This window comes from Chlamydotis macqueenii, unplaced genomic scaffold (genome assembly GCF_036417535.1).
Source record: "Chlamydotis macqueenii isolate bChlMac1 unplaced genomic scaffold, bChlMac1.mat HAP1_SCAFFOLD_4, whole genome shotgun sequence".
Classification (NCBI taxonomy): Eukaryota; Metazoa; Chordata; class Aves; order Otidiformes; family Otididae; genus Chlamydotis; species Chlamydotis macqueenii.
In genome coordinates this window covers 16,829-44,504 of record NW_028239209.1, presented here as the reverse complement: position 1 = coordinate 44,504, position 27,676 = coordinate 16,829, and the positions used below count along the sequence as shown (strand labels likewise).

Here is a 27,676-nt window from a genome sequence, read left to right as displayed (position 1 = left end):
CTTAAATTAGCGAAATGACGTGAAAAAATTAATTCTCTCATTTAATTTTCTCATTTCATGTTGCTACTCTAAATTTTTTAATTTAATTTTCTCTTTTTTTTTTTTTCTAATTTAATTTTTCACTTAATTTTCTCATTTCCTTTTGTTAATCCAGATTTTTTCCGTTTAGTTTTCTCATTTCGTTTTGCTAATCTCAATTTTTCACTTAATTTTCTCATTTTGTGTTGGTGATTTAATTTTTTTCATTTCGTTTTCTCATTTTGTGTTGCAAATCTAAATTTCCCATTTAATTTTTTTCATGTTGCTAATTTTTTCGTTTCATTTTCTCATTTCGTGTTGCTAGTTCAGTTTTTTCACTTAATTTTCTCGTTTCGTGTTGGAGATCGAAATATTTAATTCTATTTGTGATTTTCCTTTTATTTATAAATTTAATTTAATTTCGTTATTTTTCCTTTCATTTTTATTTCGTTATTTCTTCCTCCCCCCTTTTCTTTCTTCTCCTTTTCCCTTCTTTTCTGCCAAAACATTTTATCGCCCGCTCTATTCTGTTCCTAACAGGAGGAGATCCATCTGTACCTCATGTTTCGACAAAATCTGCACCAAAAAAAAAAAATTAAACTCTAAAAAAAGAAACCCAGCGTTAAACTCTGAAAGAAATCTTGATGTTGTTTAAGTTTTCTTAAAAATAATAACAGTTTTATTCCAATTTTTGTGGATAATGCGCTTGAATTATTATTATTAAATTTTAAAAATTACATTTATTAATTTTTTATTTTTTAAAAAAGGAGTCGGTCTGGAGCGGGTGACCACCGGCTCCGGCCGGCGCCCCTTTCCCGACGTCCTCATCTCCTTTCCCGCCTTCCAGCTGGGACTCGCAGCTGCCCACGTTCACCTTCAGCGACGCGTTCCTCCAGATCTCCACCCGCTTGCCCTCCCAGTACGTCTACGGCTTCGGCGAGACCGAGCACACCGCCTTCCGCCGCGACATGAACTGGAACACCTGGGGGATGTTCGCCAGGGACCAGCCTCCTGGGGTAAGCGGGGAGGAACCAAAAATTCCCCCTCTTTTCTCTTTCTTTGCCGCAATTTCTGCTTTTTTGGCTGAAAACGGTTGCTCCTGCTCAACGCTTCACGCTGAATACCCTCAACGTTCTTTGCGTGCTTGACCGTTGCGTATCCGCCGTTTATTAATCTCGAAACTTTTGATAAAATGATTTCTCGATAGACACAAATAACTGAACGTTTACGACGTCTTTCCGGTAGAAAATTCGATATTTTTTTTTTTTAATTTTTTTTTTTTTGCAGTACAAGTTGAATACCTACGGTTTCCAGCCCTTCTACATGGCTCTCGAAGAAGACGGCAACGCCCACGGCGTCCTCTTGCTGAACAGCAACGCAATGGGTGAGGAGAAATTCCAAATTCCCTTTCTTTGATCACATTTTTGACTTCCGTTGTTTGGTTTTTGCCTTACCCGAGCGTTTGTCGCCTTCTTGCGCCGCCAGACGTCACCTTCCAGCCCACGCCGGCTCTGACCTATCGCACCGTTGGGGGAATTCTGGATTTTTATGTGGTTTTGGGCCCGACGCCCGAGCTCGTCGTTCAGGAATACACCGCGGTACGCTGCTCCCGTCGCAAATTCATCGGTTTTTGTTCTTTTTTTTTTCTTTTTATTTGGTTTATTTTGCCTTTTTTGGGTCTTTTTGTGGTAAGGATGTCTGGTTTTTTAGTCTTTTTAAATTTTTGGTAGTTTTTATGTTGTTTTTTGTTCTCTTTTCACCTATTCCCAATAAATATCCTTCCTTTTTCACTTTCAGCTGGTCGGGCGACCAGTCATGCCACCCTACTGGGCGCTGGGCTTCCAGTTATGCCGCTACGGCTACGAAAACGACACCGAGGTCGCCCAGTTGGTGGAAGACATGAAAGCGGCTGAGATACCCTACGTACGTCGAGAGCCGTTAAAAATTGCCTGGTTTTTGGGGGGGGAAAAGTCGCAAAAGCTTTAGACCTGAGCAAATTGTGCCTAAAATTAAGCGTGGCTTTTGTTTTACGGGTAATTAACGACAAATTATTTTGCTACGGAGCAGTTAATTCCCTTATTTCTGGACAGCGTGTAGTAACGCACGCCCAGCGACAGAGATTTATAAATATGCGCAAATCCAGGGTGAATTTTTTGCTTGCGTGTAAGAATTTCTGTTTCCTTGCCAATAAATAAGGTAAAGAAGTAAATTAGGTAAAAAAGTAAAAGTAAAAAGTTAATTAACTTAGTGAAAGCTGAAATTTCAGACGTGTGGAAGCGCGTTCATCCGATAAACCTGAGCTTTAAGCTGTAGCAGATTCCGATTTTCCGTCTCAAAAATAAAAATTTGCCTCGTTTTGCAACCGGATGATGAACTTGCTGACGTCATTCAAGAAATTACCCCCCAAAAAATATTTTAATTGTTTGGGGTGTGAATTGCAGGACGTCCAGTACACGGATATCGATTACATGGAACGGCAACTGGACTTCACCCTGAGCCCCCGCTTCGCTGGATTGCCGGCTTTAATTAACAAAATCCGGGAGGAAGGAATGAGGTTTATCCTGATCCTGGTGAGCGCTGCGTTCTGGATTTAAATCCCGGCTGCAGAACGCGGAACGCGTTTTAACGGCATTTCCGTAAAATTAAAATTAAATCGCTTTTAATTGCAGGATCCGGCCATATCTGGGAACGAAACGGATTACCTCGCCTTCACGAGAGGTTTGGAGAAGGACGTCTTCATCAAATGGCCCGACAGCGATGACATTGTATACGCAAAGGTGCCGTTCTTAAAAAAAAAATTAAAAAAAAATTATTTTAGCCAAACAAGTCTCACGTTAGGTTAGATTTTGGGGAGAAAACTTCTAAAATTTGAGGAGAAAACTTCCAAAATCTTCCCAAATTAAATGTCACGTTGAATGCTACACACGGAAACGTCTTCGATCCGCGACGCCGTTGCGATTCCTAGCAGCCAAGCTTTATTGCTGTTGATGCCCTTTATTTTTTAATCGATTTTAAAATTTAATTTGAATTAATTTCTTTTTTAAATTTTAATTTCTTTTTTTTTTTTTTTTTCTTTTTAAATTTAATTTCTTTTGCCATCTCCTTCCTCCTAGGTCTGGCCAGATTTTCCCAACGTAGAAGTCAACGACTCGCTGGACTGGGATACGCAAGTGGAGGTAAACGTTGACGTCTTTTGGTGACCGCCGCAATTAGAGAGGGAGAAACTAATTAATTAAGGTTTCTAGCAGCGAACGGGCTGAGAAAATTCCACCATTTTAGTAGCGACTTGCTCTCAGTCCCGCGTCTACGCTTTCATTTTTTAATTCCTGCTCCTTTCGCAGCTCTACCGAGCGTACACGGCATTGCCGGATTTCTTCCGCAACTCCACGGCAGAATGGTGGGCGAGAGAAATCGCCGAAGTCTACGACAACCCGCGGGATCCGGCGAAAAGCTTGAAGTTTGACGGCCTGTGGATCGTAAGCGCAAAAAATTATTCTGTTTCCCAGATTTTTCTGCAGCTTTTTGCCCTAAAATTGATTCTCAACGCCTCAAAACCCGTGAACGGAGTCGGCGAAATCAAGAATTTTAAAATTCTCCTAGTTTTAAACAGCATCGTTATTTGTATTATTTTTTTTTTTCTGTTGAAAAATTATTTTTTTTCTCAAATCATTATTTCCTTTTGACCCCCCCGATGGATCTTTTGCAGTGTTTTTCTGCTGTAAGTTCCTAAATTCTATCAATTTTAAAATTTAAAAAAAAAAAAATTATTTTCCTCTATATTTTCAGGACATGAACGAGCCGGCGAGCTTCGTTAACGGCGCCGTTGGCGGCTGTAGAAATCAAGAGCTCAATTTTCCGCTGTACATCCCCCGTGAGTCCGATCGCTGCCGGAAATAATGGAAACATTTTGGGTCGCTCTGATTAATACAGAACTTCTTACGCGCTAAACGTGGCTGAAATTAATTAGTCAAGTTGGTAATTGAACCCGTAGCAGAAAGCAGTGACCGCATGGCACTTCCAAAAACTAATTTTTTTTTTTTTCTAGATTTCTGTGCCTGTTTTATATCGATTTATTTTGCTTTCAGGATTTTGCCTAATTTTCTCAGATGAAAAATGCAATTAATGACTAAAACTTTCAAAAATCTCCTTGTGCCTCCTCAATTAACTAATCCTAACGCTCAGTCGTTAATTTTATGTCCAATTATTTGGCCGAATTTGCGGAATGGTCTTGAAATGCTCGAGTACCGGTGTAGAGATTTGCGATATTTTCTGAGTCAGGATCTTTTCTGTTTCCTCTCGGATCCTCCTCGCTAAGAGCGTCTAGAACGGAGTGACTGTTTCTCTTGCAGAACGAGATTCTGACACGGGAGTATTGGGAATTTCAGAATTGCCTAAAATTTCTGGAATCTGATTGCAGAATTTTCTGTGATTTCTGGAATCTGATTTCTGGAAATAATATAATGATTTCTGGTGATTTCTGGAATACAATTTAAGGTTTTTTTGTGATTTCTGAAATTTGGTTTCTGGAAATAATTTCAGGATTTCCTGTGATTTCCAGAATCTGATTTCAGGTTTTCCTGTGATTTCCAGAATCTGATTTTAGGATTTGCTGTGATTTCCGGAATCCGATTTTAGGATTTCCTGTGATTTCTGGAATCCAATCTCAGGATTTCCTGTGATTTCTGGAATCCAATCTCAGGATTTCCTGTGATTTCCAAATATGATTCAGGATTTCCTAAAATTTCCAGAATCCCATTTCAGAAAATCTAAAATGCTGTTTTCGTTAAAATAAAACAAACAACCGCGTGAACACTTAAAAAGAACTGAACACCCTTCAACCTGGTGCAAATCTAAAAAAAAAAAAAAATTTAAAAAAATTAAAATTCTCAAGGGATGGAAATTGCTAAAATCCGCGTGTCTCGTTCCCTCCCTGCCAGAGCTGGGATCCCGATGGGAGGGGCTGAGTTTCAAGACGCTCTGCATGGAAGCTCAGCAGTTCCTCCCGGACGGCTCCCCCGTCCGCCACTACGACGTCCACAACCTGTACGGGTGGTCCCAGACGAAGCCCACGCTCGAGTGAGTCCCGTTTTTCTCTCCTTCCTTCCAAAATTAATATTCCACGGTAGCCTCAAGCGCTTGGAGTCGTTAAAAAAGTTCCTTTCCGCCCGTTTCTGTGGTGATGTAGCCCAAATACGGCGTCGATTTTCTTTCCGCCTCTCGTTAGTGGAGGAAAAAAAGTTTGGTGGTTTTTTGTTTTTTTTTTTTTAATTTTAAAATTGTAGAAATTTTAATTTAAATTTTAAAATGTAGGCGACAATTTTTAACTGGATACAATGGCAACAAATTAAACGGTGCTGAAAAGGGAAATATGACTTTTGAAAATAAATCCTGTGCCGACGTTTTCCTCGTTTTCTCCGTTTCCAGAGGAATTTTACGATTTCTTTCATACGGAATCGTATCGCAGGCGATTTTTGGTAACGAAAATAAACCTAATAAAGAAAATCTTTCATTTCCAGTTTAACCAGCCGGGAGGAATGGCGTTTCTTTATAAATCTCCGCAACCATAGCCGCGCCCCGCCCTAATATTTTAGCACAAATAATGAAAAAAAAACAAATCTAGTTGAATTTTTGACTGAGAGGACGTTGTATTCAGCGATGTTTTGTTTTCGGAATCGTGCGTAAGACCTTTTAGCGATCACTTTTGTTCTCATCTCCTCGGATTTTTCCTCCCCCGTGCGCCCCCAGCGTCGTGCGGAACCTCACGAGGGAGCGAGGGATCGTCGTCACCCGTTCCACCTACCCCAGCAGCGGGAAGTGGGCGGGCCATTGGCTGGGGGACAACACGGCCGCCTGGAATCAGCTCGATAAATCCATCATTGGTACGCCCGCGCGACCCGCAACCCTCTTCCTTCTCCACTTCCTGCCGAATCATCACAATTTTGGAGCCAAAATGGCCGCTCAGTGGAGCAACCAGAATTTACAACCTTTTTTTTTTAATTCTTCTCACAAAATTTTCGTGATTTCTACAGGAATTGGGTTTGATTGCACAGCTTTGAGCGCCAGATTCTCTTCAAATCCGTCCCCGCACCCCTTCCCCTCGTCCTCTTGCAAGATCGACGCCACGCCCACTACACCGAGTACAAAAAAACGCAATTATTCTTATTTAATTTATTTTTATTTCCTTGCAGGTATGATGGAATTCAGTCTCTTTGGAATATCTTATGTAAGCTCCTGATTTATTGCTTGACATTTCAGTTATCTAACAAAAAATACAGCATATTGCTGTTGGATTTTAAAATTTTTAAAAGTTTTTTAATTATTTTTAAATTTTTTAAAATTTATTTTTCATTTTTTTTCAATTTTTTTAAAATTTTTCAGACGGGAGCGGATATCTGCGGCTTCTTCGGCGACTCGGAGTACGAGCTGTGCGCGCGGTGGATGGAGCTGGGTGCCTTTTACCCCTACTCGCGGAATCACAACGGCAAAGGAAACAAGGTGGGCACCTCCTGCATTGCAAAATGTCCCATTTTTTCCCCAATTTCCTAAATTTTTTTTTTTTTTTTTTCCATCTCTACCTCCTTCCCATCCCTGAGGGGGGTTACAGTCAGTCCATCGCACGTCGTTTTGTCTCTTCACATCTCCTCTCCGCTTCTTGCGGCCGGGCCGGGCTGAGTTGAGGCCCGCACCTCATCCTCTCCACCCCATTCACTTTTTTTTTTGTTTTTTTTTAATTTATTTTCCCCTTCTTCAGTCCATTATCACAGCAGCGTTATCGGGGAACGTTCTGCTCCCAATCGGCTCGGCCCTGCCCAGCAGCGGAGTCCGCCCTACGCCCGGCGGAGGCCGCTGGGAGAAAATAATTATTTTTCACGTGTCATTTTATTTATTTATTTATTTTTTAAATGTAGGCCATTTTTATTTTGACACACCACACTTAACGAAGCAAATAATTCCTTTTACAGCTTTTTTTTGGGGAAAAACTGCCCTTTGCGTCATCATCCCTCGTTATTTTTCATTTTAGGAAAGGAACAATGGGATGAGATTCCCGCGTGTCTAAAATTCCCGTATTTTGCCAACTTTCTGCCATAAAATATTGGGGTTTTTTTAAGAATAAATGGAAATAAATCTGGAAAAAAGCGCTGAGAAGAGAAACGGCATTTTTAGCTTCGTTAGAGCATTAGGTTGAGTGGAGCTATTTGTCCTTCGTTAAATCAAAATAATAAAAAAGGAATTTGCAAGGCTCCACCCAGATCTCCTCATCTGTTCTTTGTTTTTTTTAATTAATTTTTTTATCTTTTTGATTAATTTGACAATTACTGACTCTAAATTATAGAAATTTATGGGCCCAAATTGGAAAAGCAGACGCTAAGCGTGGCGTCTTTCCTTTCCCTGCCTTTTCTGAACAAAATAATTCCCTTTCAATAACGACAGAATTTATTTTTTAATTTTTTTTTTATTTTTTTCTCTTGTTTAGAGGCAAGATCCCGTTGCCTGGAATTCCACCTTTGAGGAGATTTCCAGGAAAGTGCTGAACACGCGCTACACGCTCCTGCCCTATCTGTACACGCTGATGTACGAGGCTCACGCTGGCGGCAGCACTGTCGTCCGCCCGCTGCTCCACGAGTAAGAGCGGAATTTTCTGCGTTTCTCTGCCTTTCCCTGCAGTTTCCCGCCTTTTTTTCCCTGCAGTTTCCCGCCTTTTTTTTTTTCCCTGCAGTTTCCCGCCTTTTTTTTTTTTCCCTGCAGTTTCCCGCCTTTTTTTTTTTTCCCTGCAGTTTCCCGCCTTTTTTTTTCCCTGCAGTTTCCCGCCTTTTTTTTTTTTCCCTGCAGTTTCCCGCCTTTTTTTCTGCATTTTTCCCGCCCTTTTTCTGCATTTTTTCCCCCCCTTTTCTCCCATTCTGCAACGGTAGCTCATTCTCATAAATTTACAGCAATTTTAAAATTTCTATTTTATTTTTTTTTATTTTAAAACTGGCAAGGAATGGAGAACACTCGCGTTCGGCATTAGCTCACGGCGACAGCGCGTCTTCTCTGTTTCCCACAACACCAACATTTTTTTCCCTAGAAATTAATTATTTTATATCAATAAAATTAACGAATTAATTTTCAAAGTCAATCGCCATCCCCAGCAACGTTCCGCAAATACGTTCAGCCCGGTGCTGGGTATACGTGGAATCGGAGAGCGTGTGTCACAAAAATTTTAAGCAGAGAAACAGAAAAAGAGGGAGAAAATTGTGATTTTTTTTTTTTTTATTTTTTTAATTTTTTTTTTAAACAAGTCTTGAGAATTTGCAGGGCAAGATGACTTATTTTGGCCAAAATGATACAGCAGGTTTTAAAAAAAAAAATCATATTTTATAGCAATTTTTAATAAAAAGATATTTTTAGAGACATAAGTCTTCATTTGTACCTGTGCCAAAGACCACTTAACACTTCAATGTCAAAAATTTATCTTTTAAAATTATTTCAAAATTTAAAAATGCTTATCTTCCACTAAAAAAACATTCTCAATTGTCAGCACGTCATCCCGGCCTAATTTTGCCTCACCTAAGACTTGAAAGTAACTGTCAAAAAACCAAAATGGCACGAATAAGAAAGTAATCGGGCCGCTAATTAATTTTGCTGTTGTGAATAGAAAGGAAAAAAGTGATTTTTCAAGATTTGTGTGAAATAGAAATTTCCGTTTCTCTATAGATTTAGGCCAGCAAACGTGAAAAACCAGCAGAAATTAAAATTAAGTAATGAGTGGTGTTTCCCTAACGATTTTCACATTCTTGACGAGCTTTGATTGATGCATTTGTAAATAAAATTACAATAAAATTATTTAATATTGATAAATATTACCTATTATTATTTGTAGCATGCTTACAGTTGAGGAAATTTTAATTTTACTGAGGAAAAAAAAAATATTTCAACAAGGAAACATTTGGGGAAAAGTCGACGCCCGGGGTTTGACCACTCTTTTCTTACTCTGCAGGTTTGTGGAAGACAAAACGACGTGGGAAATATTCAAACAATTTCTGTGGGGACCGGCGCTGCTCATCAGCCCCGTGCTGGAACAGGTGAAAATTTGGGGAAAAAATTTAGAAAATATTCCAAATTGATGAGGATACTAATAGTAATTTGAGCTAAATTTGGTTTTTCTCGACTTAAATTGAAAATTTTTAATTCCAGGGTGCTGTAACAGTGCATGCGTACCTGCCGAACGCCCGCTGGTACGATTACCACACGGTAAGAAATTTTAAAAATAAAATTCAGTTTCTTTTTCCTCAAGAAAATTCCACAAGAGTGCAGTGCGCCGGGGCGGAGCATGAATCCCCCGCCTCTGTTTTACCAACGTGAAAAATTTTGGCTGAATTTTTTTTTTATTTCTATTTTTTTGTTAAATTAATAATTTTGTCTTAATGAAATTTTGGTTTAATTATATTTTTTTCAACGTGACCGATTAAAAGGGGGGGAAATATCAAAAATTTGAAGAATATCTGTAATCTGTGTGTTTCCATCTTCGCTTTTTTTTTTTTTTTTTTTTTTTAACCTTTTAGGTGTCGTTTTTTTAAGAAGGACGGAGTGGAGGAAGCGTCAAATTTCACTTAATTTACCGAATGTAATTGTTTTATATATACAAAATTGCAGGTTTTATCTTGAAAATACGTAATTCTGCACTAAAAAATTATTTGCAGCAACAACTTTTTTAGTATTTAATTTGTATTTTTATTTTTGTTATGATATTTAGGTATTTATATTAAACCACAACATATATTTAGATACTTATTTTTATCTAGTATGTATTTATAAATTTTAATTTTAAAGAAAAGGTTAAAATGGCTAATTTAACAAAGAGTTTCTCTTTCCTGTGGTTTTTGGGTTTTTGTTTTTAATTTTTTTTTTTTTTTACCATAAACAGGACGAGTACATTGGCTTTCGGGGACAATTCAGAAATTTATCCTCTCCTTTGGACCACATCAACCTCCACATCCGAGGCGGCTACATCCTCGCTCAGCAGAGCCCTGCTAACACCACGTTTTACAGGTGCGAGAAGAACCAAGAAAATTAATTTTTTAAAATGTTTTGTTTGTTTGTTTTTAAAATATATATATTTTTTTTGCTATTTCGTTTTTCCAGACTCATTTTCAACTTGGAAAAATTAAAATAATCTTATTTTTCGTAGCCGAAAAAACCCCTTGGCACTTACCGTCGCTTTGAACGACAGCCTGCATGCGGAAGGCCGGCTTTACTGGGACGACGGTGTGCGCATCGGTGAGTAAAATTTTCTCGTTTCTGTGATTAATTAACTAATTAGCAATCTGCGCCGCGTAAATATTCCCTGTCGTTAGCCCGGCAGGTTGCTAACGAGGAAAGTTCATTTTGTCCTTGTGCAGCACGGTGTAGGAAGCAAAAAAATTGAGAGCAAAATCATTAAATTTAATTAAATTACAATTAAAATTATAAAATGATGATAAAATAATAACATAACACTGTTATTTATAGAATATAAATTTTGCATAAATTAAATTGTGGCCTGGACAACGTATGCACTAAGGGAACCTAGAGGAAGTGGGAAACTTTAACGAATTTTTTCAATATTAATAAATTATTTTCAGATCAGACATATCTAGAAATCTTTTGTCTTTCTAATAATTATAAGCTCTCCTCTGAAATTATCAAAAATAATTCAAATTTTTTTTTAGTGTGGCAAAATGTGGCATCCATGTAAACGCAGTGCAATTCTTCAATTTAATTAAAAAAAAAATTACAAAAAGCAAATGTATTTTATTTTCTCTTTTCTCTTTCACAGACGCGTATGAGGACGGCGTGTATCTGCTGACCTCGTTTACCGCCAGTCCGGTACGTCGCCGTAATTCGCTGGTTTTTATTGGTGCGATGAGCGTTGCGTGTTCAACTCAGATAATTTAATTTTAATTCTAATTTTTAAAAATGTGTCGCTAGGCCAACGTGCCACTAATCCAGCTCTTGCACAATACTGTGAAAAAAGTTGCAGGTCCTTGCTTTTTTCTGAATTTTTCCACCCCCCTTTTTCTGAATTTTTCCACCCCCCTTTTCTGAATTTTTCCACCCCCCTTTTTCTGAATTTTTCCACCCCCTTTTTCTGAATTTTTCCACCCCCCTTTTTCTGAATTTTTCCACCCCCCTTTTTCTGAATTTTTCCACCCCCCTTTTCTGAATTTTTCCACCCCCCTTTTCTGAATTTTTCCACCCCCCTTTTCTGAATTTTTCCACCCCCCTTTTCTGAATTTTTCCACCCCCTTTTCTGAATTTCCCCCTGCCTTTTTTTCTCTGCAACTTTCCCGCTCCCCCCCCTGCATTTTTCCCGCCTTTTTTTTCCCTCTGGCGCTTTCCCGCCTTTTTTTCCCTCTGGCGCTTTCCCGCCTTTTCTTCTCACTCTGCACCGCCAGTTCCTTTCCAAAAAGGATTTGCCGAAAGCGAAAGCACGTCTCAGCGCCGAAATCCAGTCAGGCCGATGGCGTGCCTGTGTCAGGAGTGCTCCGCTTTTGCGGCTCGTTTACCTAAATGAATACATTTCAGCTAATTGGCTCCCGTGGCTCCTTTTTATCGTTATTTTTCAAATTTTCTCATTATTCACCAACAGAGAAGTTCCCATGTAGGAACATCGGCGATCGGTCGCGTTCATTGCAATTACCGCCGTGATTTTTTATTTTGGAGCAGTCGAGTAGCTGCAATTAAATCAGACACTAACGATCTGGGTTTTTTAATTTAAAAGAAATTCTTCTTACATTGTGATTTTTGAAATTCTGCTGTTTCATTCGTTTGCCAAGCAGCCAAAATATGTTTTTATTTTATCCTTGATGCTCTTAATTCTCATTAATTTAGAATTTTTCAAGTGATTTGATGTAAACTAAGGGAGAAAAGTGGTTTGTTTTTTGTTTTTTGTTTTTTTTTTTTTTAATTTTTGGTTGTAAGGTCACGTAGCAAACGCCTTTTCCTGCTCTTACAGAAAGCTGGTAAGGAAAAACTTAATTAAAACAACTTCGTTTGAGCAATTTCCAGAAATTTACAGGAAAACAAGGCCGGGGGGGGGAAGATCTGAACCGGAGGTTGACAGAATTATGAAAACGTTTGTTTTAATTCTTTGTTACGCTGGAGAATTCAGGAGAAATTTGCCCACGGGGACAAATTTGTCTGAATATTTGGCATTTTGGCGCCCTGCAAGAGATCCGCCGAGGTGGGAAAATCAAAACTGCCAACGTTTGGAAAATAAATCGCAGCACGGCCGTTTTTATTTGTATTTGAAACGGAAAAATCGAAATTGAGGAAAAAATTCTAAACCTCAAATGGGCTGAAAAAAGCGAATTCTGACGCAACCACCTAAGGACAAATCGCTGTTTTTTTTTTTTTTAATTTTTTATTTTTTTTCTCTTCCTTCAGAATATTTTAGAGATAAAAGTTTTACACCGTGGTTACACCGACCCGAATAACTTGAAATTCACCCAAATTAAAATTTTGGGGATGACCTCCAACGTTCGACGGGTGACAGTGTCGCAGGACGGCGTCGCAATCCAATCTCCTCACCTTGCCTCCTACGACAGCCAAAAACAGGTAAATCCCTGGGTTTTTGGGGAAAAAATCCCATCTTTGCAATTAATTAAATGCTTGGGGATTCACCTCTTGGCGGAGAAATTTCAAAATTGTATTTATTTTTTTTTAATTTTTTTTTTTTTTAATTATTATTTTTTATTTTTTCAAAGGTCCTGGAAATCACCCGCCTTGAACTTGAGTTGGGCAAAGACTACGCCCTGCGCTGGAGCTGAAACGCGGGCCGGCAGTTTGTCTTTATTTTGTGCAGAAAGGAGGCGTGGTTTCCTGTCGATCCCACCTCACAAAACGGAATTTCTTGATATTTTTGGGGTTTTTTTGTTTTGTTTTGTTTTTTTTTTTTAAAGTTAACGGTGCTCGGAAACGACTCGCTCTTTCAAAATCAAAACGCGAAGGTGAGACGAGGCGGCTGCCCCGCGTCCGAGCTCCGGCTGCCGTCGCCTCCCGACGTTTTATGAAAATATCGGCGTGAGCTGCGGGGAGAAGTCTGCAAAAATTCAAAATTCAGAATTAAACTTGGTGTTTTGACGCTAACTGGGAAAAAAATTAATAAATTACGGATTTTTAATTGGAGTTTTTATTGAGTTCTTACGTGTTGTAAGCTTGTGGAGATAATTGTTCGCGTTAACGACTTTTTGTACCTCGGAAGTGCGGTATCCGGCCTAAACGGAGAGATCCACGGAGAAATTTCGATTCAGGAAATTTTAATTTCTTCCCATTACACGTCGGTCAGAGGTAGCGCTCCTCCATGCCTTAAAATTGTGTGATAAAAGATTTAAAGAGCCGCTACCGCTCTGATCCCGGGCTTAAATCTGTCAAACCTTCCCAAAGCTGTAGGGAAGTGGGAACGTTGGGGAAAAATCGGAATAATTTCAGATAAATTTTATCAGCTTGGGAAATATTTTTGGCCAAAGGAAGGAATTGTGGTGCTGTAGCCCCGTAGGCGCTCGCGCGCGTTCTGCAACGCGTCACGCGAAGCCCGAGGAGCTTAATTTTCCGTGGAATTTGTCCGGTGGCAAAAATCTCCTCCTAATTACACAAAAGCTTTTTAATTTTCAACGAAAAAAAAATTAATTTGATTAAAAAAAAAAAAAAAAAAGAATTCACCCAGCCTCAAAATGAACTCGAGCCAATGGGAGGCGCCTGCCCGCCCTCAACGCAAGGGCTCTTCCGCTCTCGGTGCTTTTCCGTGCCGGCGTTTCTTCCCGCCTCCGCTCGTTTCCCTCGAAGAACCAATCAAAAGCCACCAGGAGATTTCAATTTGAGTTTCGATTGGTTCCGTTTCGAAACGCAGTTTTCCTTCAAGGCCCGGAACGTCCCGTTGCACGCTGTCGCCTTCCGAATTCCGGCGTTTGGCCGAGCCGCGGTTGGGTTGGGAGTTGTTCGGGTTTTGTTAGTGAGGGGGGGCCTAAGGTGGCAGCTTCTGTAGGAAACTGCTGGAAGTCGCTCCCCTTTGTTCAGTGGACTTGGCCGGGCCTAGGGCGGACCCGCTGCTGGCCAAGGCCGAGCCGATTGGTAGCAGAATGTCCCGTGATAACGCCTCTGCGATAACGTATTTAAGTAGGGGAAAACAGGAAAAAGAGGGAGGAGAAGATGTGAAGCAGCTGAGCGGGGGGCAGAGAGGGGGAAGCGCGAGCCTCGTGGGCCTTGCAGGCCTCACCCTCTGGCCTCCCGCCGGGCAGCCGACTGGGCCCAACTCGGCCCGGCCTGGCTGCAAGAAGTGGAGAGGAGATGAGAAGTGAATAAGATGTAAAAAGGATCCTGAGAGGCGTCTGCCAGCCTGTTGTGAGGAACGGCTGCAGACGCCAAGGTCAGTGAAGGAGGAGGGGGAGGAGTAACGCGGCTCCTGGCCAAGATTCCTCTGCAACTCGTGGTGACGACCATGGTGGAGCAGGTTGTCCCCCTGCAGCCCATGGAGGTCCACAGAGGGGCAGAGATCCACCTGCAGCTCGTGGAGGACCCCACGCCGGAGCAGGTGGATGCCTGAAGGAGGCTGCGGCCCGTGGAGGGCCCGCTGGGACAGCTGTTCTAGAGGGACTGCACCCCGTGGAAGAGATGACCCACGCCGGAGCAGTTTCACGGAGGACTGTGGCCCGTGGGAGGGACCCCACGCTGGAGCAGAGGAGGAATGCGAGGAGGTCTTCCCCCGACGATGATACAGCGGCGTAAAACAACGCGTGATGAACTGACCGCGACCCCCATTCCCTTTTCCCCCCCCGTGCCGCTCGGGAGGGGAAGGTGGTAGAGATAATGTTAAGCCCGGGAAGAGGGAGGGGTGGGGGGAGGTTATCTTGTTCCCTGTCTCATTCTCCTGCTAATTTTAGAAATAAATGAATAGTTTTCCCCAAGTCGAGTCTGTTTTACCCGTGACGGTAACTTTTAGGATTTCTCCCCGTCCTTATCTCAAACCTCGAGCCGTTTTTCTTATATCATCTCCCCCTGTTCTCTCGGAGGGTGGGGGGAGCGAGAGAGAGACTGCGCAGTCTGGTCCCGATCAGGGCTGAACTACGACAGGGCTGAACTACGACAGGAGTCAAGGCGTCTGCCGGGAGGATTTGCGCCAAATTGACGCCGAATTTTCATGGGAAAACAAACAAAAAAAAAATTAAAAATCTTTAAATTTTCCGGTCGTCGTTACAGTCGCGGGGGCGGGGCGGCGAGTTTGGCCGCGTGTCGCGGTGCTGCGGCGGTGACCGCGCGCGTTGCCGTGATGTCACAACCCTAGAACCCTGGAACCCTTGGGATTGGAAGGGTCAACTTGCCCGACGGCGCGCCGCGACGCGCCCGTTAACGCGACTCCGGGCCCGCCGCGTCCCGCGAGGAGCGGGCGGCCATGACGTCCCGGGCGCCCGCCGCCGCCCGCCACCACGCCCCCCCCCGCCTGAGGTGGGACGGGAAGGATTTTTGGGACGGGATGCACCACGCCTTCATGATGCCCAGCGTGTCCGTGGACGGTACGGCCAACCGCCGGAATGCCGGAACGCCGAGAGCCGCCGGAAGGCCGAGCCTGATCCCGTTTTTTTCCGTTGTTTTCCAGAACAATCGTTCATCTGGGACGCGTTGTCCCGCCACGTTCGCAACCGACTTCTTCAGCGCAAGGTACGTCGGCGCCCGCCTCCTCCTCGTGCGGCCCCGCCTCCTCCTCGCGCGGCCCCGCCTCCTCCTCGCGCGACCATATCTCCTTGTGTGGCCATACGTCCTCGTGCGGCCCCGCCTCCTCCTCGCTCGGCCCCGCCTCCTCCTCTCTTGGCCCCGCCTCCTCCTCGCGCGGCCACGCCTCCTCCTCGCGCGGCCCCGCCTCCTCCTCGCGCGGCCATACCTCCTTGTGTGGCCATACGTCCTCGTGCGGCCCCGCCTCCTCCTCTCTTGGCCCCGCCTCCTCCTCTCTTGGCCCCGCCTCCTCCTCGCGCAGCCCTGCCTCCTCTTCGCTCAGCCACGCCTCCTCCTCGCGCGACCATACCTCCTTGTGTGGCCATACGTCCTCGTGCGGCCCTGCCTCCTCCTCGCGCAGCCCTGCCTCCTCCTCGCGTGGCCACACCTCCTCCTCGTGCGGCCACGCCTCCTCCTCGTGTGGCCCCGCCTCCTCCTCGCTTAGCCCCGCCTCCTCCTTGTGAGGCCCCACCTCCTCCTCACGTGGCCACACCTCCTCGTGCGGCCACGCCTCCTCCAAAAGCGAGACCCAGCCCCAGAATCCCCCCCACCGCGGCGGACAAAGATGGCCGCCCTTCGCCCTTCCCTTCCCGCAGGGCACCCGCGTTCCCACGCTGGGTTCCTTCGACGTCGTTCCGGAGCGGATCCGGGCGGGAGACGAGGTGCTGACCATCCAGCGGCCCGTGTTCCAGCTGGCCCGCAACCTCGCTTTCGCCCACCACCTCACGGACGACGCGGCCTACCTCCCCGGTAACCCGGCGGCGCGCGCGTCGGAACAAACCCAATTTGGGGATTTTTTTTTTTATTTTTTGGTAATTTTTTGGGTTTTTTTTCCTTTTTTTTTTCCAGGTCACAAGGAGCTGGAGCCCCTCAAGTACGGCAAGGTGGCCGCCGCCGCCTGCAAATCCCGGCGGAAAGTGGAGGCCTGCGTCCGGGGCACCACCTCGCTCCTCTCCTGCTGCGTGGGGAAGGGGAAGGGCGTGGCCCTGGTCCTCAGGGACCTGGGGGTGCTCCTCATCGCGGGCAGGAGGGCGGAGATGAAGTTCTACTACGACTTCCTGGAGGCCTTGGCCGGGAAGGAGAGCTTGGAAAAGGCCGTCTCCGCGGTAAGCGGCTCCGTTTCTCCGCGTCACTGCAGCTCCGTCTCACCACGGTGAGCGGCTCCGTCTCTCTGTGGTGAGCGGCTCCATTTCTCTGCGGTGAGCGGCTCCATTTCCCCGCGCTGAGCGGCTCCATTTCTCTGCGGTGAGCGGCTCCATTTCCCCGCGCTGAGCGGCTCCATTTCTCCGCGGTAAGCGGCTCCGTTTCTCCGCGGTGAGCGGCTCCGTTTCTCCGCGGTGAGCGGCTCCGTTTCTCCACACTGAGTGGCTCTGTCTCTCGGCTCTGAGCGGCTCCGTTTCTCCGCGTCACCGCGGCTCCGTTTCTCCGCGCTGAGTGGCTCCGTCTCTCTGCGCTGAGTGGCTCCGTCTCTCAGCTCTGAGCGGCTCTGTTTCTCCGCGCTGAGCGGATCCGTTTCTCCGCGGTCAGCGGCTCCATTTCTCCGTGGTGAGCGGCTCTGTCTCTCCGCACTGAGCGGCTCCGTTTCTCCACGCTGAGTGGCTCCGTCTCTCGGCTCTGAGCGGCTCTGTTTCTCCTCGGTAAGCGGCTCCGTTTCTCCACGGTGAGTGGCTCCATTTCTCCGTGGTGAGCGGCTCCGTTTCTCTGTGGTGAGCGGCTCCGTTTCTCTGCGGTGAGCAGCTCTGTTTCTCCGCACTGAGTGGCTCCATTTCTCCGCGGTGAGCGGCTCCATTTCTCCATGCTGAGCGGCTCCGTTTCTCCGCGCTGAGCAGCTCCGTTTCTCCGCGGTAAGCGGCTCTGTTTCTCCATGGTGAGTGGCTCCATTTCTCCATGGTGAGCGGCTCCGTTTCTCCACGGTGAGCGGCTCCGTTTCTCTGCGGTGAGCAGCTCTGTTTCTCCGCACTGAGCGGCTCCATTTCTCCACGTCACCGCGGCTCCGTTTCTCCGTGCTGAGCAGCTCCGTTTCTCGGCGCTGAGCGGCTCCGTTTCTCAGCGCTGAGTGGCTCTGTTTCTCCGCGCTGAACGGCTCTGTCTCTCCGCGCTGAGCGGCTCCGTTTCTCCGCGGCGTGCGGCTCCGTTTCCCCGCGGCAAGCGGCTCCATTTCTCCGCGGCCCGCTCCGGCGCCGAGCCGCTCGGCCGCGTCGTTGAGGAGGTTCCTTGCTCGCAGGTCCCCCAGCTGCTGGACGCCGTGACGTCCTGCATCGCGCCCGTGGCCTCGCTGAGTCCCGCCGGGAACGTCGTCGTCCTTCCCGAGTGAGTGCGGCGGCGGCGGCGGAGGCGGCGGGGGCGTCTCCACCCACGGGGACCCCAGGCGCCGCGCCCGCTCCCGGAGGCCGGAGGTGGAGGAGGAATTCCGGGAACGTCCTTCCCGGGGTGGCTCCCGGATCCTGGGAATGTCCTTGGGGACGGGGCGTGGTAGGGTTGGGAAAAACGTGGGGAATAGGGAAAAAAGGATGGATTTGGGCAAAAACGCGGTCAATTTGGGAAAAACCATGGGAGAGTTGGGAAGAGAGCGCGGTAGAGTTTGGAAAAACGCATTAGAATTGGGAAAAAAGGATGGATTTGGGCAAAAACGCGGTGAATTTGGGAAAAACCATGGGAGAGTTGGGAAGAGAACGCCGTAGAGTTGGGAAAAACGCGGCAAATAGGAAAAAAGGATGGATTTGGGCAAAAACGCGGTCAATTTGGGAAAAAACATGGGAGAGTTGGGAAGAGGACTCGGTAGAGTTGGGAAAAGCGCGGTAAATAGGGGAAAAAAGGATGGATTTGGGCAAAAACGTGGTGAATTTGGGAAAACACATGGGAGAGTTGGGAAGAGAACGCCGTAGAGTTGGGAAAAACGCGTCAAATAGGGAAAAAAAGGATGGATTTGGGCAAAAACGCGGTGAATTTGGGAAAAAACATGGGAGATTTGGGAAGAGGACTCAGTAGAGTTGGGAAAAACGCGGCAAATAGGGAAAAAAGGATGGATTTGGGCAAAAACGTGGGAAATTTGGGAAAAACCATGGGAGAGTTGGGAAGAGGACTCGGTAGAGTTGGGAAAAGCGCGGTAAATAGGGGAAAAAAGGATGGATTTGGGCAAAAACGCGGTGAATTTGGGAAAAACCATGGGAGAGTTGGGAAGAGAACGCGGTAGAGTTGGGAAAAACGCAGTAGAATTGGGAAAAAAGGATGGATTTGGGCAAAAACGCGGTCAATTTGGGAAAACACATGGGAGAGTTGGGAAGAGAACGCGGAAGAGTTGGGAAAAACGCGGTAAATAGGGAAAAAAAGGATGGATTTGGGCAAAAGTGTGGGAAATTTGGGAAAAACCATGGGAGAGTTGGGAAGAGAACGCGGAAGAGTTGGGAAAAACGCAGTAGAATTGGGGAAAATGTGGCAAATAGAAAAAAAAATTGATAGATTTGGGCAAAAACGTGGGAAATTTGGGAAGAGAATGCAGTAGGGTTGGGAAAAACGTGGTAAATAGGGAAAAAAAGGATGGATTTGGGCAAAAACGGTGAATTTGGGAAAAAACATAGAATCATAGAATCATAGAATCACACGGTTGGATGGGACCTGTAAGATCATCTAGTCCAACCGTCTTCTCACTACCATTGCTGCCACAGCTACTAAACCATATCCTGTAGCTTCTCATCAAGCCACCTCTTGAACACTGCCAGGGACGGAGACTCCACCACCTCCCTGGGCAGGCCGTTCCAGTGCCTGACCGCTCTTTGGGAGAAGAAGCTTTTCCTCACGTCCAATCTAAACCTCCTCTGGGACAACTTGTGGCCATTTCCTCGGGTCCTGCTTGTTGCCTGGGAGAAGAGGCCAAACCCCCGCTCATCACAACCTGCCTTCAGGAAGCTCTAGAGTGCAATGAGGTCTCCCCGGAGCCTCCTCTTCTCCAGACTAAACAATCCCAACTCTCTCAGCCGCTCCTCATAAGACTTGTGCTCCAGACCCCTCACCAGCTTTGTTGCCCTTCTCTGGACACGTTCCAGGGCTTCAATGTCTTTCTTGTAGTGAGGGGCCCAAAACTGAACACAATACTCAAGGTGCGGCCTCACCAGCGCCGAATACAGGGGGATGATCACCTCCCTGCTCCTGCTGGCCACACTATTTCTAATGCAGGCCAGGACGCCGTTGGCCCTCTTGGCCACCTGGGCACACTGTTGGCTCATGTTCAGCTGAGCATCAACCAACACCCCCAGGTCCCTGTCCTCTTCACAGTCCTCCAGCCACTCAGCTCCGAGCCTATAGCGCTGCATGGGGTTATTGTGGCCAAAGTGCAGGACCCGACACTTGGCCTTGTTGAACCTCATGCCATTCAGCTCAGCCCAGCGATCCAGCCTATCCAGATCCCTCTGAAGGGCCTCCCTACCCTCAGGCAGATCAACACCGCCACCCAACTTGGTGTCATCTGCAAACTTACTGAGGGTACACTCAATCCCCTCGTCCAGGTCATCAATAAAGATATTGAACAAGATGGGCCCAAGTACCGACCCCTGGGGGACACCACTTGTAACAGGCTGCCAGCTGGACTTGACTCCATTAACCACCGCCCGCTGGGCACGGCCCCCTAGCCAATTCTTTATCCAAAGAAGGGTAATACCTACCCAGTCCACGGGCAGCCAGTTTCCCTAGGAGAATACTGTGAGAGACCGTGTCAAAGGCCTTGCTGAAGTCCAGGTAGACCACACCAACAGCCTTTCCCTCATCCACCAGTCTGCTCACCCAGTCGTAAAAGGAAACGAGGTTGGTCAAGCACGACCTGCCTTTCGTGAACCCGTGCTGGCTGGGCCTGATCCCCTGGATGCCACTCATACGCCGAGTGATCTCACCCAAGATGATTTGCTCCATAACTTTCCCAGGTACTGAGGTCAGGCTGACAGGCCTGTGGTTCCCCGGATCCTCCTTACGGCCCTTCTTGTAGATGGGAGTCACATCGGCAAGCCTCCAGTCCTCCGGGACCTCCCCAGATAACCAGGACCGCTGGTAGATGGCCGAGAGCGGCTCGGCAATCACCCCCGCCAACACCCTAGGATGGAGCCCGTCCGGTCCCAGGGACTTGTGGCAGTCCAGATGGAGAAGGAGCTCTCTAACTGTCTCCACCTGTACCACAGGGGGTGTACTCGGCCTGGCATCCCAGACTTCCAGATTAGAAACCTTAGAAACTTCTTTGTAATCTCCCCAAGTAGCCTGGCCCTTCTTCCAGAGGACACAGACTCTCTTTTTCTTCCGGAGCCTCAACAATAGTTCCCGGTTCATCCACACCGGTCTTCTTCCCCTACGGCTTGCCTTACGGCATTCAGGAACAGCCTGTTCTTGTGCCTTGAAGATCTCCATCTTGAGGAGCGTCCAGGCTTCCTGGACCTCTTTACCCTTAAGGAGCGACTCCCAAGGGACCCTCGCAACAAGCGTCCTGAACAAGTCAAAGTCCGCCCTCTTGAAGTTCAGGATAGCCGTTCTGCTAGTCATCCTTCTGACATCTCCAAGAACAGAGAATTCTACAATTTCATGGTCGCTCTGCCCAAGACAGTGCCCAACCTTCACGTCTCCCACCAGACCTTCTCTGTTAGTAAAGAGTAGGTCAATCAGGGCACCACCCCTGGTAGGCTCTCGTACCAGCTGCATAAGGAAACTATCTTCCACACCCTCTAGGAACCTTTTGGACTGCTTCCTGTGCGCTGTGTGATATTCCCAGCATACATCAGGGAAGTTGAAGTCTCCCACAAGAACGAGTGCTGGCGATTGCGCGACTCGCTCAAGCTGCCCATAGAACGCCTCGTCCTTCTCTTCATCCTGATTAGGCGGTCTATAACAGACCCCCACCACGATGTCACTCCTACAGGCCTTTCCTCTGATCCATATCCATAGACACTCAACTGGATCATTCCCAACCCCAAGCTCTTCAACGTCAAAGCAGTCTTTAATACAAAGGGCCCCACCACCACCCTTCCTTCCTCGTCTGTCCCTTCTGAAGAGCTTGTAGCCTTCCGTCACAGCACTCCAGTCGTGGGAGTGGTCCCACCACGTTTCAGTAATGGCAACCAGGTCATAGTTATCCTGCCGCACAATCGCGTCCAGCTCCTCCTGTTTGTTACTCATGCTGCGTGCATTGGTGTACGTGCACTTCAGCCGAGACGGCTGCCTCAGCCCCAGATCGAGCACCGTTCCCCTGGGCTCTTCCCTTGAGGGCCTTGTTTTGGCCCCTTCCCCCTTCGTAGCTAGTTTAAAGAGCTGTCGCTAAGCCCCGCCAGCTCCTGTGCTAGGATTCGTTGTCCCCCGTAAGAAAGGTGGGTATCGCAGATTAGGTTTATTTGCACCTACCTGCGAGCCTTCCCTGACTTCTGGGCGCTTGGTGCTGGCACTGGCGCCATGCCGATAGCCGTGGGCTGAACATGGGATCGTTGGGAAGAGAATGCAATAGAGTTGGGGAAAACATGGTAGAGTTGGGAAAAAACGTGGTAAATAGGGGAAAAAATTGATAGATTTGGGAAAAAAAACGCGGGAAATTTGGGAAGAGAATGCAGTAGGGTTGGGAAAAAACGCGGTAAATAGGGAAAAAAGGATGGATTTGGGCAAAAACGCAGGAAATTTGGGAAGAGAATTTGGTAGAGTTGGGAAAAACGTGATAGAATTGGGGAAAATGTGGTAAATAGGAAAAAAAAATTGCTAGATTTAGGAAAAAAACATGGGAAATTTGCGAAAAAACGTGGTAGAGTTGGGAAAAATGTGGTAAATAGGGGAAAAAAGGATGGATTTGGGCAAAAATGTGGGAAATTTGGGAAAAAAACCATGGTAGAGGTGGGAAGAAGATGCGGTAGAGTTGGGAAAAATGTGGTAAATAGAGGAAAAAAGAATAGATTTGGGCAAAAACGTGAGAAATCTGGGAAGAGAATGCGGTAGGGTTGGGAAAAACGTGGGAAATAGGGAAAAAAGGGATGGATTTGGGCAAAAATGCGGTGAATTTGGGAAAAACCATGGGAGAATTGGGAAGAGAACGCCATAGAGTTGGGAAAAAAACGGTAAATAGGGGAAAAAAGGATGGATTTGGGCAAAAATGTGGGAAATTTGGGATAAAACATGGGAGATTTGGGAAGAGAACGCGGAAGAGTTGGGAAAAATGCGGTAGAATTGGGAAAAATGTGGTAAATAGAAAAAAATTGATAGATTTGGGCAAAAACGCGGGAATTTTGGGAAGAGAATGCAGTAGGGTTGGGAAAAAAACGTGGTAAATAGGGAAAAAAGGATGGATTTGGGCAAAAACGCAGGAAATTTGGGAAGAGAATTTGGTAGAGTTGGGAAAAACGTGGTAGAATTGGGGAAAATGTGGTAAATAGGAAAAAAAATTGCTAGATTTGGGAAAAAAACATGGGAAATTTGGGAAAAAACGTGGTAGAGTTGGGAAAATGTGGTAAATAGGGGAAAAAAGGATGGATTTGGGCAAAAATGTGGGAAATTTGGGAAGAGAATGCGGTAGGGTTGGGAAAAACGTGGGAAATAGGGAAAAAAAGGATGGATTTGGGCAAAAACGCGGTGAATTTGGGAAAAACCATGGGAGAATTGGGAAGAGAACGCCATAGAGTTGGGAAAAACACGGTAAATAGGGGAAAAAAGGATGGATTTGGGCAAAAGTGTGGGAAATTTGGGATAAAACATGGGAGATTTGGGAAGAGAACGCGGAAGAGTTGGGAAAAACGCGGTAAATAGGGGAAAAAAGGATGGATTTGGGCAAAAGTGTGGGAAATTTGGGATAAAACATGGGAGATTTGGGAAGAGAACACGGAAGAGTTGGGAAAAATGCGGTAGAATTGGGAAAAATGTGGTAAATAGAAAAAAATTGATAGATTTGGGCAAAAACGCGGGAATTTTGGGAAGAGAATGCAGTAGGGTTGGGAAAAAAACGTGGTAAATAGGGAAAAAAGGATGGATTTGGGAAAAAAGGCAGGAAATTTGGGAAGAGAATTTGATAGAGTTGGGAAAAACGTGGTAGAATTGGGGAAAATGTGGTAAATAGGAAAAAAAAATTGCTAGATTTAGGAAAAAAACATGGGAAATTTGGGAAAAAATGTGGTAGAGTTGGGAAAAATGTGGTAAATACGGGAAAAAAGGATGGATTTGGGCAAAAATGTGGGAAATTTGGGAAAAAAACCATGGTAGAAGTGGGAAGAAGATGCGGTAGAGTTGGGAAAAATGTGGTAAATAGGGGAAAAAAGAATAGATTTGGGCAAAAACGTGAGAAATCTGGGAAGAGAATGCGGTAGGGTTGGGAAAAACGTGGGAAATAGGGAAAAAAGGATGGATTTGGGCAAAAACACGGTGAATTTGGGAAAAACCATGGGAGATTTGGAAGAGAACGCCATAGAGTTGGGAAAAACGCGGTAAATAGGGGAAAAAAGGATGGATTTGGGCAAAAGTGTGGGAAATTTGGGATAAAACATGGGAGAGTTGGGAAGAGAACGCGGAAGAGTTGGGAAAAATGCAGTAGAATTGGGAAAAATGTGGTAAATAGAAAAAAATTGATAGATTTGGGCAAAAACACGGGAATTTTGGGAAGAGAATGCAGTAGGGTTGGGAAAAAAACGTGGTAAATAGGGAAAAAAAGGATGGATTTGGGCAAAAATGCAGGAAATTTGGGAAGAGAATTTGGTAGAGTTGGGAAAAACGTGGTAGAATTGGGGAAAATGTGGTAAATAGGAAAAAAAATTGCTAGATTTGGGAAAAAAACATGGGAAATTTGGGAAAAAACATGGTAGAGTTGGGAAAAATGTGGTAAATAGGTGAAAAAAGGATGGATTTGGGCAAAAATGTGGGAAATTTGGGAAAAAAACCATGGTAGAGGTGGGAAGAAGATGCGGTAGAGTTGGGAAAAATGTGGTAAATAGGGGAAAAAATTGATAGAGCTGGGAAAAAAACGCGGGAAATTTGGGAAGAGAACGGGGCTGAGTTGGAAAAACTGTGGTAAACAGGAAAAAAAACCGCGGTAGATGGTGGAAAAATGTGGTGGATTTGGGAAAAGTGAGGTGGATTTGGGTAAAAATGTGGTGGATTTGGGGAAAAACGTGGTGGATTTGGGAAAAATGTGGTGGATTTGGGAAAAATGTGGTGGATTTGGGAAAAGTGAGGTGGATTTGGGTAAAAATGTGGTGGATTTGGGGAAAAATGTGGTGGATTTGGGAAAAGTGAGGTGGATTTGGGTAAAAATGTGGTGGATTTGGGGAAAAACGTGGTGGATTTGGGGAAAAACGTGGTGGATTTGGGAAAAATGTGGTGGATTTGGGAAAAGTGAGGTGGATTTGGGTAAAAATGTGGTGGATTTGGGGAAAAACGTGGTGGATTTGGGAAAAATGTGGTGGATTTGGGTAAAAATGTGGTGGATTTGGGGAAAAACATGGTGGATTTGGGGAAAAATGTGGTGGATTTGGGGAAAAACGTGGTGGATTTGGGAAAAATGTGGTGGATTTGGCGAAAAACGTGGTGGATTTGGGAAAAACTGCAGTGGAGCTGGGAAGCACAGGGGCCGCTGCTCCTCTCCAAGATGGCGGCCACCTCTCCAAGATGGCGGCCTCCCCTCCAAGATGGCGGCCTCCCCTCCTCGCCCCCAGGTTCGAGCTGGAGCTGGCGACCAGGCCGCTCTCCAGGGATCTTCTCAAGAACCTGCTCCGCATCCGGGGTGAGGAGAGCCGGAACGCCGGCCTGGATCCGGCAGCGGCGCCGCCCAATCGGAGCCGCGTGTGGGCGGGGGCGTGGCCAGGGGCGTGGCCTCCCCCTGATTCCGCCTCTCCTTCCCAGCTCCAGTGCCGTCGCCTCCCCCGTTTCCCGCTCGGCCGGCTTTTCCGAAGGACAAACGGGTGCGGTTCCGCGAGACCGGCGGGAGGAAGACGAGGCCGAAGGCGTCTTCGGGCAGGTGAGGCCGAAGGCTCGGGCCCGGCGTCTCGCTCAGCATCCGGGGGGAAAAAAAATTCCGGGTCAACTGGGCCGGCGGCGCCGTTTTTATGGATTTTTCCCGATTTTTTTTTGGACGTCAAACATGGCCGCCGTGCCAAGCCCCGCCCCCGGCCTCGGCTCAGACCCCGCCCCTTGTCTCCTTTCCAGGCGGCGCTCCGCGATGCCGAAGGATTCCGCCGCCGGCACGAAAAGCGGGAGCGGCTGGGGGCGGGGCAAAGCGGCGGGCAAGCTGGGCCGGGGGCGGGGCTACGGAGGAGGAGGAGGAGCCGGAGCGGAGAACTTCCTCCCGCAAATTCCGGCGGGGAAGAAGACGAAGGCCGGACGCAGCCGCTCCCGCCAATCCCTGCCCTTCCTCACCACCCCCGTGGTGGCCATCTTGTCGGCCACCAGTTCGGAGGAGAGCTTACTGGGAGACCCCGCCCCCCCGCCGCGCCCGCCCACCCCCCCCCGCCAAAAAGTCCTCAGGTTGGGGCCGGAAAAATTTTGGCCGGTTCTGGAATGACGCCGGCTCCGCCTCCCGCTTCGGGATGGGGTGGAGCGACTCGAGGGCCACGCCCGCCGCTGGGCGGAGCTCCCGGGGCCAAACTGGGGAAACTGGGACGGAGAAGGAATAAAACGGCGGAGGAGACGTTGGGAAAAGCGGCGGCTCGGGGAATTTTTTTTTTTTTTTTTTTGAACTGGGAATTCTTGGCAACTGGGAATTTCGCGGCTCTACTGGGAGGGGCTTGGCGCTACCCCCTCCCTCTTTCCCATTCCCCTCCCAGTTTAGCCAGTTTAGTTCCTATTTCCACCTCCACGTCGATGCCCACCCGCCACCAGTCCCACCAGTCCCACCAGTCCGCCGCTGGTGTTCGCCCCAATCCGTCGCGGTAACGATGAGGTTTTATTAAACCAGTACGGTGCCGCTCCCGGAGGAGCCAAACCAGTTTGCAACCAGTCAGCGGCGGCCACCGTTTCCAGTCTAAAAATGCAAATTAAACCCGAATTTTCTCCTCTTCCCGGGAAAATTCCGGAATTTTTGGTGTCCGAGGTGGCGAGGGCATTGGTGGTGACCTGTGCCGAGGCGCCATCGCCGTTTTCTTACTGGTCTCGCTCTTTTCTTACTGGTGGCACTGGTTTAGAAGAGAATTTGTCTTTTTTTTTTGACTCCGGGTGTTGATTTACGCCCAGTTCTACCCAGTTTGGGACTGGTCAGACTGGGGGAGGGTGGCCATCTTGTCCACCGGTTTCATGGCCTCTACTGGGAGGGTAGAAAGTTGACTTAATGGTCTTACTGGGAGCAGTGGGCTGGTTCCCAGCTGCGCTAATAAATAAAATTATTCCGATCCGTGGGCTTCCCAGTTGGGTGGGATCCCAGTAGATCCCAACGGATCATCCCAGTTGGATGGGATCACCATGGATCATCCCAGTTGGACTGGATGCCAGTAGATCCACTGGGATCATCCCAGTTGGACTGGATCCCATTAGATCCCAACTGATCATCCCAGTTGCGTGGGATCCCAGTAGATCCCTTGGGATTATCCCAGTTGGTCTGGACCCCAGTAGGTCCCCTGGGATCATCCCAGTTGGACTGGACCCCAGTAGATCTGCTGGGATCATCCCAGTTGGGTGGGACCCCAGTAGATCCCCATGGCTCATCCCAGTTTGGTGGGATCCCAACGGATCATCCCAGTTGGACTGGACCCCAGTAGATTTGCTGGGATCATCCCAGTTGGACTGGACCCCAGTAGATCTGCTGGGATCATCCCAGTTGGGTGGGACCCCAGTAGATCCCCATGGCTCATCCCAGTTGGGTGGGATCCCAACGGATCATCCCAGTTGGACTGGACCCCAGTAGATCTGCTGGGATCATCCCAGTTGGGTGGGACCCCAGTAGACCCCCATGGCTCATCCCAGTTGGGTGGGATCCCAACGGATCATCCCAGTTGGACTGGACCCCAGT

At 47.0% G+C, this 27,676-nt stretch overlaps 2 protein-coding genes across 4 annotated transcripts in view; both read left to right on the top strand.

Moving 5' to 3' along the window:
• LOC104477830 (maltase-glucoamylase-like) overlaps positions 1-13,164 on the top strand; it is a 39,152-nt gene extending 25,988 nt beyond the window's left edge. For all 3 annotated transcript variants that reach the window (XM_086771726.1, XM_086771724.1, XM_086771725.1), the window contains 22 exons: positions 866-1,034; positions 1,306-1,402; positions 1,504-1,616; positions 1,816-1,941; positions 2,460-2,588; positions 2,688-2,795; positions 3,132-3,194; positions 3,360-3,494; positions 3,805-3,889; positions 4,956-5,094; positions 5,764-5,897; positions 6,207-6,241; positions 6,397-6,513; positions 7,493-7,641; positions 8,996-9,080; positions 9,193-9,249; positions 9,923-10,047; positions 10,187-10,275; positions 10,814-10,863; positions 12,424-12,594; positions 12,744-12,903; positions 12,939-13,164. In XM_086771726.1, coding sequence (XP_086627852.1) covers positions 866-1,034; positions 1,306-1,402; positions 1,504-1,616; positions 1,816-1,941; positions 2,460-2,588; positions 2,688-2,795; positions 3,132-3,194; positions 3,360-3,494; positions 3,805-3,889; positions 4,956-5,094; positions 5,764-5,897; positions 6,207-6,241; positions 6,397-6,513; positions 7,493-7,641; positions 8,996-9,080; positions 9,193-9,249; positions 9,923-10,047; positions 10,187-10,275; positions 10,814-10,863; positions 12,424-12,594; positions 12,744-12,806 — 2,239 coding nt within the window. In that variant the 3' untranslated portion in view covers positions 12,807-12,903; positions 12,939-13,164. The remainder of the gene's footprint in view (positions 1-865; positions 1,035-1,305; positions 1,403-1,503; positions 1,617-1,815; positions 1,942-2,459; positions 2,589-2,687; positions 2,796-3,131; positions 3,195-3,359; positions 3,495-3,804; positions 3,890-4,955; positions 5,095-5,763; positions 5,898-6,206; positions 6,242-6,396; positions 6,514-7,492; positions 7,642-8,995; positions 9,081-9,192; positions 9,250-9,922; positions 10,048-10,186; positions 10,276-10,813; positions 10,864-12,423; positions 12,595-12,743; positions 12,904-12,938) is intronic.
• Positions 13,165-15,424: 2,260 nt separating this feature from the next.
• Positions 15,425-26,323, top strand: LOC147596020 (uncharacterized). Its single transcript, XM_086771727.1, has 8 exons — positions 15,425-15,545; positions 15,629-15,690; positions 16,338-16,491; positions 16,591-16,847; positions 17,966-18,051; positions 25,392-25,459; positions 25,579-25,693; positions 25,882-26,323. Exons 1-8 carry the CDS (start codon positions 15,425-15,427, stop codon positions 26,234-26,236), a joined length of 1,218 nt encoding a protein of 405 aa, XP_086627853.1. The 3' UTR covers positions 26,237-26,323.
• The last annotated feature ends 1,353 nt before the right edge of the window (positions 26,324-27,676 follow it).

What these genes read in the sequence shown, in the direction of transcription:
- LOC147596020 (XM_086771727.1), top strand. Translation starts at nt 15,425, where the DNA reads ATGACGTCCCGGGCGCCCGCCGCCGCCCGCCACCACGCCCCCCCCCGC. An exon ending in GCCCAGCGTGTCCGTGGACG is followed by an intron (nt 15,546 to 15,628) that starts GTACGGCCAACC and finishes GTTGTTTTCCAG; the next exon opens with AACAATCGTTCATCTGGGAC. An exon ending in GAACCTGCTCCGCATCCGGG is followed by an intron (nt 25,460 to 25,578) that starts GTGAGGAGAGCC and finishes TCTCCTTCCCAG; the next exon opens with CTCCAGTGCCGTCGCCTCCC.